The 15,964-nt window shown below is 37.2% G+C and overlaps 1 protein-coding gene across 2 annotated transcripts; it reads right to left on the bottom strand.

Annotated features, from left to right (window-relative positions):
• Positions 1–6,840: 6,840 nt before the first annotated feature.
• Positions 6,841–10,653, bottom strand: LOC129687525 (olfactory receptor 145-like). Of its 2 annotated transcripts, XM_055621978.1 has the most exons (2): positions 10,634–10,653; positions 6,841–7,750 (listed from the first exon to the last, which is right to left on the bottom strand). In XM_055621978.1, exons 1-2 carry the CDS (start codon positions 10,651–10,653, stop codon positions 6,841–6,843), a joined length of 930 nt encoding a protein of 309 aa, XP_055477953.1. The 2 variants fall into 2 exon arrangements, with proteins under 2 accessions (XP_055477953.1, XP_055477955.1); XM_055621980.1 differs by lacking the exon at positions 10,634–10,653 and having other exon boundaries at positions 6,841–7,782.
• Positions 10,654–15,964: the final 5,311 nt, after the last annotated feature.

Raw genomic sequence — 15,964 nt, 5'->3', positions numbered from 1 at the left:
CTACATGTTCCCATATTTACTATATGGCACATCATCTTCCTAGATATTTATCTAGCTTTCTTAGAGATTTATCTAGCCTTTTTAGAGATTTATCTAGAGGTGCTAGTTAATGTAACAGCAATGAGATTTATTTCAAAACATGTTGTGTGTTTAGTGGACTATTCATTCTTAGGCTGTGACAGATATATGAAGACTGTGTGACACTTTGTGGGGTTTATTTTAGTCATGCTTATATGATCTTCAAGTTTATTTTGTCAGTTTTGCATAACACAAATTCTTCCCACTGAGCTCATTGAGATGCATAAAACTTAGTTGAAACATTACATCAGTACAATATTGTATTTTATTCAGATTATGAATATATTGTCATCTGAGGATGAAAGAATATAAAATGATTTAAATACTAAATGCTACTTGCAAATGAAAAAAAAAGATGTTCATTTCTAGACACTAGACCTGTTTTGCTGGCCCTACGAACATGTATTTTTCATTTTAATAATTCACTCTTGACTCCCTGAGTTCCTCGCTCAATAGCCAATGTATACAGAGTTTAACCCAGTGAATAATGATGGCTTTTTCAGAAAAAGAGACTAGTCATCAGGAAAAGTAAATTTGACATATAAGGTTTTTTTACCATTAGAGTTATATATATCATACTTAGCATATTAAATAAGATATTTCTCCCATGTATGTAGCTTCATTTTTAAATCTAAATTACAATCTGAATGTTTTATGTCTATTTACTTAATAAAATAAGATTTTTCCAAAAGTAACCATAAAATGGATCCATTTCAATAATGTTTTGTCATTTCTTTTACATAAACTGTAAAAATAAATCACTAGTACCTCACCTCTCCAAAGAGTATGATTGAAATTCAAAATCAGATTAAATGCCTTATATTTTATTTTTATTTTTATTTATAAGAGTTTGGAAGGCTTATATTAGCCTCATCTCCCTAATGAGGGATGGCATTTCTCGCCAAAATCTATCTTATTAGAAGAGATGTGTTCAAATGTTCTCTATTCAAGAAATGATAGATGAGCAAGAATAAGAAAATACTAAGTACTCAAATTTGATCAGTAGAGTGAATACACTGAGAAAAAAAAACTAGGAATGTCACAAGAATGTGATCATTCTTTACATACAAAACATGAGGCATGATACTTTAGTCATCAAAGTCATTCTGCTTATCACTATTCATACCTGTTATAGACAGCACAGATGACCAATGATAGTTCAGCATTCAGTGATGTTTCAGTTATCAGCTGTGTGGTAATGAACAGTGTGGTTGCTACAAACTGCTGCTTCTGCTTCTGCTCCTCCTCCTCTTCTTCAAATGCAAATTTAGTGTTTAGATGCCATTTTCAAAACAATCTTTTCTTTCTCAGGCAGCCTACAGCTGTGTTCTCTAACCAAATGGCTATCTTCCTTGGTCTCACAGTCATAAGTCCCTCAATTTCCCTGTCAATTGAACAATATAAATCATTTTAGAAGACATTGCCACTTAAATATGTGTAATTATTGTTCATCAACTTAAAACTACATTTCTTTACAGAAAATTCTATCTTTCTGACTTTTGAGAGCTTTTACTTTACTTTTACTCTTTTTTGTTTGGGTGCTTTTAATTTATTTTCTGATGTGCTCATTTGGTTTATTGGTTGTTGGTTTGTTGGTTGGTTGCTGGCTGGTTGGTTGTTTGGTTGGTTGATTGATTGGCTAGTTGGATGATTGGTGTTGAAGACACTATCTCCTTATAGTATGTGCTGGCTTGGAACTGACTTTGTGGTTCAAGAAAACCTTGAGCTAGTCCTTTTCATGCTTCAGACTCCTATGTGTAGGTTTACAGTATGTGTCACCACAAGTGGAAATATTTTTGTTTGAGTGGGTGTGTGTGTATTTGTTTTTTGTCTTTCTAACTATAGGCTCTTAAAAACTAAAGGAGATGGGCCAGGTATTTTAGGGTTTGGCCTGGTGCTATATGTTTTAATGTTAATTTAATGGCCTCCAAGATCTTGTCCCTGCTCAGACATATACCTGGCCTTGTATAAACCTTGCTCCACCTAATTTAAAGCTGATAGGTTAATTTTAAAAATGCTGAAACTTGGGATTTGAAGGAAGAAAAAGAGGTGGAGTTTGGGGTTCACAGGCTGGGGTCCAAGGACCATGAGGAGAGTAAGAGGAGAAAACAGGATTAGAAGAGAAGGAATAGATTGGTGTCATGGTTAAGAGTGGAAAAGGAGCACATGGTTGGATCAGTGTGGATGGAGGATATGGAGAATATTAGTAAGTATTTGAGGACCATGAATGGGGAGGTAGCATGATATTAAGACTGAAAGGAAAGTTTGTTTAGAGAGTTAATATCTGCAATGCCCCAGGTAACAGCTATTTTGTAAAACACAACAAGTATCTGTGCATTTATTTGATTAATAGTGGTTTAGATAATGCCTCTGTAATACTTATAGCCTAATAATAAGTATTTATTAGGCTATGCCTTTTGAATTTACCACAACACTGGTGATACATTCTTATAATAGTAGCAACTCTGGATACTAAGTTCAAGATCTACCTGGACTCCAGAAAGAGGTAAAAAGTCAACATGCATAACTCAATGAGATGTTGTTTCAGATATAAAAGTAAGAAGAGGAATGGCTAAACACAGCCCAAATGATAAAGTATTTTACAACATGTGTAAAGTCCTATATTTAATACCTAGTATACAAAGTTAAGAACTGTATTTTTGCCACTGTGTCACTTGCTTAAGTCTACCATAAAAAAAAAATCTGAACAGTGCAAGAGACTGGATATTTTGAACAGAAGAAATGATTTTCTTGCACTCCTGGAGGCTAAAAGTCCATCAGCAAGTGTGGATTCTGTTTCTTCTGAGGCTTCTCTGTTTGGTTTACAGATGTCTGGGCTTTTGCTGTGTTGTCATCTGGCCCATCTTCTGTGCATGTCCATTCTTGATATATGTGTTTCCATTTTCTTTTTTTGTAAGGACACTAGTCAGATTGGTTTAGGGCCCGATTAATTAACATTGAAAATTTACATAAATGAGTTATATACTAATCACATCATTAGGAGCCTAGTACTGTTACAGTCAGTCCACTGTCCTGGGGAATGGGACACCAACTAAAGCTCCTGCAGGAACACTCCACATAAACACCACTATTTTCCTCTTAGTGAGGTAACCCAGAAACAGAAAGATAGGCATGGTATACATTCACTAATAAGCAGATATTAGCCATATAATATAGGGCAGCCATCTACAGGTCTAAAGAAGCTAAACACTAAGGAGGACCCTAATGAGAATGCTTAAATCTCATTCAAAATGGCAGACAGGATAGACACCAGAAGCAGTGAAAGACAGGAAACAGTATGGGAACTTACTACAGGTCCTCTGAAAGGGTTCACCCAACAGGGAATCGAAGCAGATGCTAAGACTCAGGGCCAAACTTTGGGCCCAGTGCAGGGAGTCTTATGAAGGAAGATAGGGGTTGAATAAGAGGGACATAGAGAGGACAGGAGCACCACAAAGAGACCAACAAAATTAAAAGTTCTGAGCCCAGCAGTTCCTACAGAGACTGTTGCACCAACCAAGGACCATGCACAGAGAGGACCTAGAACGCTGCTCAGATGTGGCCTATTGGCAGTTCAGTCTCCATGTGGATCTCTGAATGAGGGGAGCAGGGACTGCCTCTATCATTAACTCAGCTAACTGCTCTCTGATCACTCGCCCCTGGTGATGCAGCCTTTCCAGGCCACGGAGGAAGAGGATCCAGGCAGTCCTGATGAGACTTAACAAGCTATGGGCAGATGACAGTAGTGGAGAACTCCCCCTTTCAGTAGACTAGGGGAAGGTGATGAGGGGAAGACAGAGTGAGGGTGGGACTGGGGGAGTTGAGGGAGGGAGCTTCAATAAGGATATATAATGAATAAATTGTGAAGAAAAAAATTAAAAATTAAAAAAAACACTACTTTAGAAAGAAACTGAAGACAGTGTGGAACTACACTGAGACAGCAATATCAAGATTACTAAGACTTGATGTTGTGTTTCATATCTCTAAGAGACAAAAGAGGCTGTCAACCTACACTAGCACGAAATCACCTACTGCTTAGAATTTCTACTTGATTCCTTTTTAATTTATAATTTATTCACTTTACATTCTGATTGCAACCCCATCCTTCATCTTCTCCAGGTCCCACCCTCTCTTTCTCTTCCCTCCTATCCCAGTCCTCAGAAAGGGGGAGCCCTCCTCTCCTACCATCTGACCCCAGCCTATCAAGTCTCATGAGGTCTGTCTGCATCTTCTTCCTCTGTGGCCTTACAAGGCTGCCCAGAGAGGGGAGGTGATCAAAGAGCAGGCATCAGAATCCATGTCAGAGGATTGAATTATTAATCAATTGTACATACATATACACTCCTATTTTACAGATGACTCAACAATTTATCCTGGCTTCAGAAATAAGGCTTTTAATATACATACCATTTTGAGCATGAATCTCAGATATAATGACCTAGCTTCTATAAATTGTTGTTACCTTGATTTCTTGGGTATTATTGCTTTGTATTAGATAGAGAGATAGATAGATAGACAGACAGACAGACAGACAGATAGATAAGTACTATTTCTCTAATAAAATCCTTTCAAAATCCTATACATTTATGGGTATTGGTGCTTGTCTAGCATGAAAAGATACTGCATCCATCCCCAGCAGCACAAAACAGTATGTTCCCTTAAGAATTTTAAAATATTGGTTCTGTTCTCTATATGCTGATTCATGTGTGTTATACGGAACAAATTATATTTTGCATTCTGTATTACAGTTTTATTGATCTTACAACCTTAATGATAAATATAATTTTATGGCTATATATGAATCTTAAATGGCTCTGAGTTAACTCCAACTGTATATTAACACAAAGTCTTCTCCATTGCAGTGACACCAACACCAGTATCTACACAGTGGCTTACACCAGCAGGTCATCATCAACACAGAAGTTGTAGAGCATGGAGTTGTGATGCATGCCTATAATCTCAGTGCTTCAGAGACAAAGTCAAGAGGATCAGAATTTCATGGCCACTCTGGGATACACAAACACAATTTTTCTCAAGGCAAAGCAAGATGTAAATAAGCAGTGAAAGGCTGTTGAGTATCAAGGAAATACTAAGTAAAAAAAAAAGTTATGTGAAAAAAATGCATATTTACTTACCTAAAATATGATATTTAAAACTCAATTCCTAGTACTTTTCAAATGTGTCACTTATTTAATGTGTACTGCAACAGTTTTATAACTAGCTGTTCAGAATCTAAGACTGAGAGTCAAAACGTACAAAATTCAGACTCAAACCTGACCGGATCCATTGGTCTTTCCATTTAACACAGCTTAGCGAAGACATGAAGACAGGATCAAGAGGGTCCCACCTAACTCCTACTGCTGTTTATGCTGACATCTAGTGAACATTGACCCACTTTTTCCTGTGTTTATAATTAGACAAGAAGCATCACCCCTTCCACAGAACATGAAAATTTTTATTATTTAAGATTTGTTGTTTTATGAATGTCACTACAAATCATTCATGAAAGTTAGGTTAGTAATAGATGAACATAGATTAAGCTTCAGAAGAAATAAGAAGGAAAAATATTTCTGTTGTTTGTTTGATATGATCAAAATTTTCATTGTGCTTATTTACATCCATTATTTGCCTAAGTTCAACCACATATTAATTATTCTCCACACATGCATGCACATTCTTTGGCTTAGCCTTCACCCATAGCATTCTATTTCCCAAAACAGTTCCCCCTCCTCATCAAGATTGTGGCTGCCTCTGAAACTCTGCTAGGCTCCTTCTTCTGCTTAGATGTTCTGCAGGCAGCCCTGTCTTCAGCCAAGTCACCTGCTTTCAGTCTGAAAGCACTGGAATCATAACAGACTCATCAGCTTCTCTTTACCAAACTGCTTTTAGACTATAGAGAAAAGACAAGAGTGAAAAGGGCATTTCTCCTCCATCCTTTACCTTTGGAGAAACAAAGGACTCTTTCAAAATGAAACCTAAAAATATTCCCAGAGGGTTAACTGAATAAATGAGACACTGTCTCTAAGACTATTTAAATTAGTATTCCAGTTGCACTTCAACATAACACTTCTAGACATATTCTAATCAAAGATCCCACAGTTTTACTTAAGATGTAAATCAATTGAAGAGTACTTGCCTAGCAATCAAGAAAACCTGAATATAAATACACAGACACACACACACAGAGAGAGAAAGAGAGAGAGAGACTATACACATAATCACACAAAAAAAAACTGGAAATATATTTTTTTAAAGGTACATTTAAAAAATCTTAGAGCTTCACCATTTCTGACTATAAGATCACTCAGTGTTTTGAACTTAAATCCTTGTGAGGTCTAAAATTATAATGTACTGTACTGTTAGGTCGCTGTACAAATGTGTTTGCTCAGTTTTCAATACTGAAAACAATATTTTGAAAACTGAAAAATTTTGAAAAACTGCTGAATTTTTATTCTCTCTACCCTAAAAGGAAGATAGGTTAATCATCCTTCACTGTCTTTACTTCTGGAATTTTCTCCAAAAGTAACTTAATTTTGCATGATGTTAAATAATTTGATTCCATAACATTCTTACCATATTTATTTGGATTTGGTGTTACTTTAGTTGTTGCTGTCATTGAAGTTTTTCAAGACTATGAGCCTAATCCAGGGCCTTCTGCTTATCAGCAAATTCTCTGCCAATGAGATATTACTCTAGTTTTCTCCGTAATTGTAAACCTTGCATACCCTAAGATTTTACTCTCATAACAAATACACATTCTTCTTAGGTAGACATACTTTTCTTCAAAGTTTTTCTCAGTGCAATGTGGACATCCTTATTCCTTAAACTGTAAACGAAAGGATTCAACATTGGGCCGACAATAGTATAGAAGATGGTAGATATTTTATCATCATTCACAGATGCACTAGAAGGCTTAAGATACATAAATGCTGAGGCTCCAAAGAAAAGAGAAACAGCTATTACATGGGAGCCACAGGTACTGAAGGCTTTTGACCTACCTCCTGCAGAATGGATGCTGAGGATATTGGAAAGGATCAAGGTGTAAGAAATAAAAATAGTCAGGCTGGGTATTATCACATTGACACCCACAACAATAAAAACTACCAGTTCATTGATGGAGGTGCTTGTGCAGGAGAGCTTCTGGAGAGGAGGTATGTCACACATGTAGTGATTGATGATGTTGCCATCACAGAAGGTCAGGGTTAGCATGCTACCAGTATGCGCCATAGCACCCACAAACCCCATTACATACACACCCACCATCATCAACTGGCAGACCTGATGGGACATGGTGACCTGATAAAGCAGGGGCTTACAGATGGCAGCATATCTGTCATAGGCCATTGCTGTCAAAATGTAGCATTCATCAATAACAAAGAAGCAGAAGAAAAACAGCTGAGTCATGCACTCAGCATGAGAGATGATGTTCTGCTTCACAAAACTCACCAGCATTTTGGGGGTTATGACAGAGGAGTAGCAGAGATCAGTGAAGGAAAGGTTGAACAGAAAGTAGTACATGGGGGTGTGCAGGTGAGGATTCAAAACAATCAGAACAGTCAAGCCCAGGTTCCCCATCATGGAGACCACATAGATTCCCAAGAAGAGGAAGAAGAGAGGCAGCTGGAGCTCTGGCTGCTGTGTCAGGCCCAGCAGGATAAACTCCTTCACTATGCTGGAGTCATTGCCAGAGGCCATTCTTCCCCAGATTTTGTCTGTGAGAATAGTAAAAATAGTAACATTAGAATGAAATACCAGCCTTCTCCCACCTACTCTCTTAAAATGAGACGAACCAGCATGGAAGAATAAAAATTAGCCCATCCTTTTCTGTGCCTGTATTTTCGATGTCTAAGGGGGCTTGATGTATAAAAATCAACATAAATATAGGGAAGGCTATTTCTTCTGGAATATTATTCAAGGCACCAATGATCATTCTTGGTTCTGTAGCATCTCTATTAGGCTTTCACCTTAACACTCCACCTCACAATTCAGACAGTGCTAATCTCAAAAGAGAAGAGACAAGGCACATCAGAGTCTGACGGGCTTCCACAGAGGTAGTTTGGGGAAAGAAAAATAAGTGAACGTGCATTCAGTGCTTACCTTTGTATGTGGGACCTCAAAAGTAAATTTATTGCCTCCTATCCTCTACTCTCATAAGGGCAAGTAGCCATGCCACCGTAGAGCTGTATGTATTTCAGTTGCTACATTTAGCTTTCTGGTGATGAGGGAAAATGATTTTGACCTGGTGAAGTCAGAGTCCTCATTCCTCCAGATTAAGAAAAACCATGATTGTAGATTATGATTTTGGTGGTGGTTTTCCCCAGAATGTCTTCTTTAGCCCAGGGGTTGGTAAATAGCATCTACTGATATCTCAAGAGCCAGCTGATTGGAACCCAAGAGGGTTTTATGAGTTTGTAATCTCAGGGACCTGATTAAATATTGGAAAGCTTGTGCTTCTCAGTTATTACCCACCCCCAAGAGACTTTGTTGCTATGGTTCTTACAGACTATTTTAATAGTATTGACTTTGGCTTATTGGAGCTTTACAATTTTTTTTGTCTTCATTGTTTGAAAAAATTATACACATGTAATGTGTTTTGATCATTTCACTCCTGATTCCTTCTTCTCCAATTCTTTCTCCATCTTCCTTTCACTATATTTTTACAACTTCATCTTTTCTTTTTTATTATTTTTTAACCCAATGAGTCCACTCAGCATTGCCACTATGTGTATAAGTGTAGTGATACCTATGTGAGTTTAAGTACCCTCTTAAGGGCCACATCTCTTTAAATCAAATCTGTTTCTCCCAGTAAATCAGTTTCCAGTACTCCCTTAGCTAGAGGTGAAACTTCTATCAATGCCTGTATTCGTTGGGCTAGACTTACACAGGATTTATGCATACTATCTGAACCACAGTGAGTTCATTTCACCAGTGAACCTGTTGAGTCCTGAACACGTTGTTTCAATGTAATATTTATCACCTTCTCCCTTATGGTCCTTGCATTCCTATTTCTTTATGATCCCTGTAACTTGGGTGAAGGAGTATTATGTGGAGGTCCTATTTAGGATTGGGCACTCGCAGACTCTTATTCTCTGCCCTCTTCCCAGTTATGGATGTATGTTTTAATCACCATTTCTTGCTAAAAGAAGCATTTCTGAGGTAAAGAAATATACTAAAGTACAGGTATAATGTATAATAAAAATTTATTAAGAGTTAGTTTAAAACTATATCCACTGCAGTAAAACAATCATAAGTACTTTCCTATATGGCCTATTAACTATCTAGACTCAAGTAGTTGGCCCTAACAACCATGTTGGTTCTGTCTGTGGAGCAAGCCTGAAATCCAAATAAGTGGCTGGTTACTCCAACAACACTTGTACCAATATTACATTCAACAGTGTATCCTTCCAGTTCAGCTACTATTGTAGCTTTCAGAATTCGCAGCTACATAAAATTGATTATTACTGTTCACCTGTGATACCATACCTAGACGTTATGCGCTATAGAAGTTAGACAATCAAGATAAGGCTTCTAGGCAAATAAGGCTTCTAGCCTACAATAGTAGGCTCATACAGGACTTTCTCAAAAGTCTTTAATGTTAGTTATTCCTCCTCAAACTCCATCCTCAATTTTGCTCTCCTATCTCCTGTCATACTAAATCCTTCCTGCTCTTTTATTTTCCAGTCTTCCTTCACATTACCTGTCCTCCAGTTTTACAATACATTTCATTCCTGCTTAATGTAGACATTCACCAAATAGAAAATCAAGAAGAAACATCAGATATACAATGGATTCTTTATACTTTTACACAAAATCCTATATGCTTGCTCAGAATATCTTCTTTCATATATATCACCTATACTTGTTAGTCTAAGTCCATAATGTCAAAGGGGTTTTGTCTGTTTTCATTGATGCTACTTCTGCTGCACGCAAATCACTATAAACATATATAGAAGAATGTATGGTGAGCTGTCCTGGGCCAGGCAGGAGGAACAGAAAGACAGCTTTAGAACTAATGGAATGCAGTCCACTGGTTAGCACAACAAAGATGGGTGTGCCTCGGGAACTAGAGTCCCAAGGATTATGGGTCTTGAGGACTTCATGATGTAATGGAGTATTGCACTGCCATGTTGCCCTTATTATCACCACATCCCTCATAATATACGAGTTGTATGGAAACTCTTAGGGGCTTCCAGCCCCTCACTGGGCAGTATCACTGACACTTACAATAATAGTACTTGATCATTTATTTTCAAGCATTGCAGCGGGAGCAGATTAATGATTCAATCACCACCCTTGGAAAGAAGTTACAGATACAGATAGGGAGTAATGGCCACTACCCTTAGAAAGAATTTGGAAAAATAGATTGTTTAGTGGATTAGGTTAAGATGTTTTTGTCAGTGGCTGTGATGTGGAAAATCTTAAGGAACAATCTGAAGTTCAGAAAAGTAAACTCCTAATAGTTGAGTTAAAGATTTTTTGAGGTTAAGAGCAAGAATATTACAGAAATTATTATTGGCTGACATGAGTCTCTCGCTGAACATGGACTGGTGATCACAAGTTATTTCTTGTAACCATTTTGGTCCTCAGATTCCTGGTATGATTTAATAAAAATTGTTAATGGGTAGATATGAACCTTAAGGATTTTAAGTGGCTGATTGTTTTTATATAATAGTTTAGGTTTGTGATTCTTTTAAGATTTTCATAAGATTACTTTTTAAGACAATTTGTTTTTTCTTTGTAACCATGAATTACATCCTGCCAGAAAAAAAAAAAAAAAGGCTGAGAAACTTACATTGCTTGTTTACACCTTGTTAATCTATAACAAGTTGCTTAGCTATGAAGAGTTTAAATTAGCCGGAATGTAACTCCATTTTGAAATAAAGATTTTGACTGGGAACTGAATTCAGGTACCAGGAAAGATCACAGAATGTACACCTGGCAGAAAACAAAGTTAACTCTCCTAGCAACAGCCTTCAGGAAATATAACAGAATAAATGCTTCATAGAAAATAGAGACAAACTCCCTTCAATAATCAATGAGAACCAGTTGAGAATCGGATGGGAAAATTCTCCCCAATGTTTCAGATGTGGTTTAGAAAAATAGCCATTGTGATTATATGCCTTAGCCATTGTGATTGTGTGCCTCAGAAAAGGTCACCCCTGCCCTACTAAACTTCACCCAATTCTGTAACGCCAAGACTTGTGCCCTCCTGCTTGCCTCCTCCTGCCATGGAAACTCCCTGCTCACAGACTTTCCCTTTAAAAATCCTGTTCAACCAGAGCTCAGAGTCCCACTTCTCTACTGCTGCACCAGTGAGACTTGGGTCCCGAGTTCGATTGCTCTCGTAATAAAGCTCTCTTGCAATTGCATCGATTCGTCTCCTGGTGGTCTCTGAGGGTCCCCTGAACCTGGCATAACAGTTACAAATGCATGTGAATTCTTGGAAATGATTTGTTTTTCACTGATTTTTTACCCATGATATATAAAACAGTTGATCATGTAAGGATATTAGGTAACATGTTTTTTTTCTTTTTTCCTTACATATACTCATTGTAATCACTCAATTAAAGAAAAATAGAATGTAACCACATTGTGATTTTTATACTGACAGATATAATTTGCTGGGATACGTAAACTTTGGAAGGAAAAAAAATAAAATTGTTGAAGCTCATTCTTTGAAGTTTGCTCCATTCACTCAATGAACAGTTGAAGCTTATTAGACCTAGCTCATCAGAGCTTGTCTTGCTTCACCCATGTAGTGTGTATCTGTGTGTGTGTGTGTGTGTGTGTGTGTTTGCACACGTGATCTTTTTTCTCCTTCTTTCCTTTTCTCTAGTCACTGGCTACAATCACCAGCAGCCCTCATGGGGAACCAAGAGCTCTGGCCTGCACCAGTTACAATCAGTTCTGACCTACACTGGCCACCATCAGTAGCAGTGTCCATCAGTAACATTCCATTTCAGCCTGGAGAATCGAACTGTCTATCCTCAGAAGAGTCTGCTGGGTGATTAGCCAGTTGCCTATCTACACCTCACCTCAGTTTACCATGTGGTGTCAAAGCTGGTCTTTGGCAGTGAACCTTCTTTCCCAGTTCTCTAAGAAGAGATACTAGATACTGCTCATAATATTTGCCACAAAGCCAAAGAAATACAAAGTGCCAATGCTCTTATTTATAGACAATAATGTGGACAGTAATAGAATGCATAAGTCATTTAGAGCCACAGGTAACTCCCAGAAGCCATCAAAGGGAACTCCACATCAGAGTTACTAAGATTAGAAGGAAAAAAAAGGGTATAGCTCTCATCCATGAATGTCACCCAGATTTTCTTACTGAAGGAATACCCAATATATTTTTCCATGTAACTGTAGCATAGACTCAGATGAGAGGAAAATTTGTAACAGTGCAATATACTCAGAGGCCATCAGCAAGAACACCATATCAGATATACTAATCTTGGAAAACAAACAAGCTTTCATACCTGATTCTCTGGAAATGTTAAGACTACTCAATGTCTTCTCCCATACAACTATAACATAGACTCAGAGGAATTTAATTTGTAACAATGCAGTTTAACAAAATCGAAAATGCCAAAATGAAGTTTCTTTTGCTTTTGGGATGTCATTGGGAGCCATTAAAGGTTTGTGGGGTTTTTTATGGCACAGTGGCACAAATTTGAAACAACAATATTTAGAAAGACTAAAATGGTTACAGAGTGCATGAGAAAATAACTAGCACTAGAAAGAGAGGAGCATCATGAGTTGCAGAGGCAATTATAGCAGGCAATGAGTGGGAACAAAAAAAAAAGCTGAGAGACAGAGTGAAGAGTTAAAAATAGAAAAGTAGGGTGGGGGAATGGAATAGAAAGAAAGGTCCCTGAATTAAGAGTAATTCTGCGAGAAGTTCTAATAAACGAAAAAATAAAAATTAAAAGTACATTGCAAGGGAAGATTCAACAAGAATTCTAAAAGGAATATGAGAAAACAACAGCAATAACTCCCCCTAACCCCTCAAGACACTAGGCTAAGGCTTGACTTGTGGTGTTGCCACAAGCAGAAGTTAGAGGAAAACTCTGGTCAAAATTTTATACTTAATCTTGAACAACTTGTCATGAAACTACAAGTTTGAAGTAGTAAATATACCAACAAGACTAAATTCAGAAACAAATGTCAGAGCATGAAAAGAACCGCAGGTCATTTCTCTAGATAGCAAAGCACAGGATGAGTAATGTCAAAGAAAAAAAGTAAATAATATAATGAAAGGAGAAAAAAATGGGAGTCCTGCAATTACAGCTTTTCCTGTTTAAGGAAAAACGTAATAAAATAATTCCTAAAATGAGTCTCAAGTATTCTTCACTTTCCTAAATTACTAAGGGACCAAAAAGTTCCTTAGGGAAAATGTGAAATGTGCCCCACAGGACATACATTCCTAGGGGTCTCATGGTGATCAGGACTTAGTGATTCACTAAAATATGTTCTATATAAAATACTAAGAATATTTTTGTTTGGTTAGTTTTGTTTTGATTTTCTTTTTTATTTATTTTTCTCCTCCAGTAGCATGCAAAGTACCTTCCAACACTATTGCTAATCAGCAGGAATGAAACTTCTAGCTGGGTGCCAGCTGGATATCTCCATATTCAATGAAATAAGTGATATCAGCAATAAGACCTTACTGTCAGGTTGTTGGGGAAAACCAATAATAGCCTGCAGTGTTTTGAGTGTGGCAGTCTATTGAACTCTTTCAGCCAACAAAGCAACAAGTTGTAACCCATTCCTGGCATTAGAGGGTTTAGTTTGTGGTATAAAATGTCTAGTTCCCTAGTAAGGGGAACAGGGGTTGTCACTGGCATGAACTCAGTTGCCTGCTCTTTGATCACCTCTCCCTAGGGGGTGCAGCCTTGCCAGGCCACAGAGAAAGAGGATCAAGACAGCCCTGATGAGACCTGATATGCTAGGATCAGAAGGAAGGGGAGGAGGACCTCCCCCAGCAGTAGACTTGGAGAGAGGCATGGGTGGAAAAGGGGCAGGGAGGGTGGCATTGGGAAGGAAGGAGGGAGGGAGCTATAGAGGAGATACAAAGTGAATAAACTGTAATTAATAAAAATAAAAAAATTAAAATGTATTTTTAAAAGGGGTGGAACTTTATGCCAACTTCCCTTATTCTCTTTCTTTTGGGATTTTTGTCTGGCTTGAATTTGCTCAGATCTTGTACATACTCTTATACTCTCTGTGAGTAAATATGAGCATCAACCCTGAAAAAAAATTGTGGTGACAGGTTCCCAAGTAACAAGCAGCTAATTTAGTAAATTTTATTCATCATGTTCACTTTAGTATTTTAAAAGCCTCTTAAGAATCGATGAGGGTGGGTATGATAGCACATGTCTGTAATTCCACCACGAGGGAAAATGTGGAGCAGGAGGATCACAAATTCAAGGTCTGTCTAAATTTCATACTGTTTCTACAAAAATTTGAATCAATATTCAACTATGCACACTTTACAATAATTAAAGAGGACTATTTCTCCCCCAGTAAGCACATCTTAGTTGCCTGTAGGTCTTGTTTAGGATTGAGGCCTAGTGAACTTTCCCCCACTGATATTAACACATTTGTTGATATTGTCCTAGTGTAGGTCCAGTTAGGCAACCATGTTGGTGAAAATACACAGGTGTAGCTTCTGACATTTCCAGGAGACATGCTCTCACAACAAGCTCCTCTTCCTCTATCTCACATAGCCTCTTCCTCCCTCTCCTGCAATGATCCTTAGGCCTTAGGTACAGGAATTATGTTCTAGTTGAAACTGGGCTCCACAACTCTGAATTTTGATCAGTTGTGGTTATCTGTTAACGGTCTCCAACTACTTCAAAGAGAAAATTTCCTTATAAAGAATGAGAACTTCACTTATCTGAGGGTATAAGACAGCTATTTCGAATGCAATTAGGGTTTACCAGCTGGCTATCCAATACCAGTGGTCAGCCCTGAAAACATACATGAAAGTAACATTGTAGAGACAGATGATGTTGAATTAGTGTGTTTGGGAGAGAGAGAGAGTAAAACAAAAATTAAAGGCAAAGAGGCAAAAATTAAAGAGAACAAGGGGGATACATGGAAGAGTTTGGGTGGAGAAAGCAAAAGATAGATGTAATTATACTATAATATCAAAAAAGGAATTTTTCAAAACAATAAAGGAAAAGGTTTTTTAATTTAGGGTATTTAAAAAATAAAAACATCTATATGAAATAAGAATGATCTTTTATACCTTGAAATTTTAACTGTCTTGGTTTTGTTCTATCTTTGCTATCAAGCAATTGAAATAAACTATAAAAGATAATCACTATTCATGGATGGCCATGAGTAATAAGTTTAGAATTACCCTGCACACATGAGCACATGCTTCTGCATCAGAAAAGCCATTTTTAGCTTCTTTAGTTCAAAATGATTATAAATTCACAGAAATTTAAAAAAATAATACAAACATACCCATGACTCCATTTAAAAATATCTTCAACTGTTAGTAACAAAACTAAGAAACTGACAGTGATATAATAATGCTAAATAAACCATAAATCAACTCAACACGAATGCATAGAAACCTATTACCCATAGTTCTATGCAATTCAGTCTCATGTCAACTGTCATCAGCAAGCATGTATATACTTGTGTTTTTTCTTACCCACCCACACTTATGTCCATCTTTATTCTCTGGCAAACACAAACCTATTCTCTACCAATGTAGTTAATCTGCAGATCTTATGAAATATGACACCTACAAGATTGGCTTTTATTATTTTCACCAAGCATAAGGTTCTTTGGGTCCAACTTAACTGTTGATGTTACCAGGTGTATGAATTTTTTTTCTGAGTAGTATTCTGTTTTAACAAGCCAACTTTAT

This window comes from Psammomys obesus, unplaced genomic scaffold, assembly GCF_907164565.1.
Source record: "Psammomys obesus unplaced genomic scaffold, mPsaObe1.curated_primary_1811, whole genome shotgun sequence".
Lineage (NCBI taxonomy): Eukaryota > Metazoa > Chordata > Mammalia > Rodentia > Muridae > Psammomys > Psammomys obesus.
The sequence above is the reverse complement of the archived record's forward strand: the minus strand, read 5'-3'. Positions and strand labels throughout refer to the sequence as shown.

Excerpts from the sequence above, each read along its gene's own strand:
- LOC129687525 (XM_055621980.1), bottom strand. The coding sequence starts at position 7,773 with ATGGCCTCTGGCAATGACTCCAGCATAGTGAAGGAGTTTATCCTGCTG.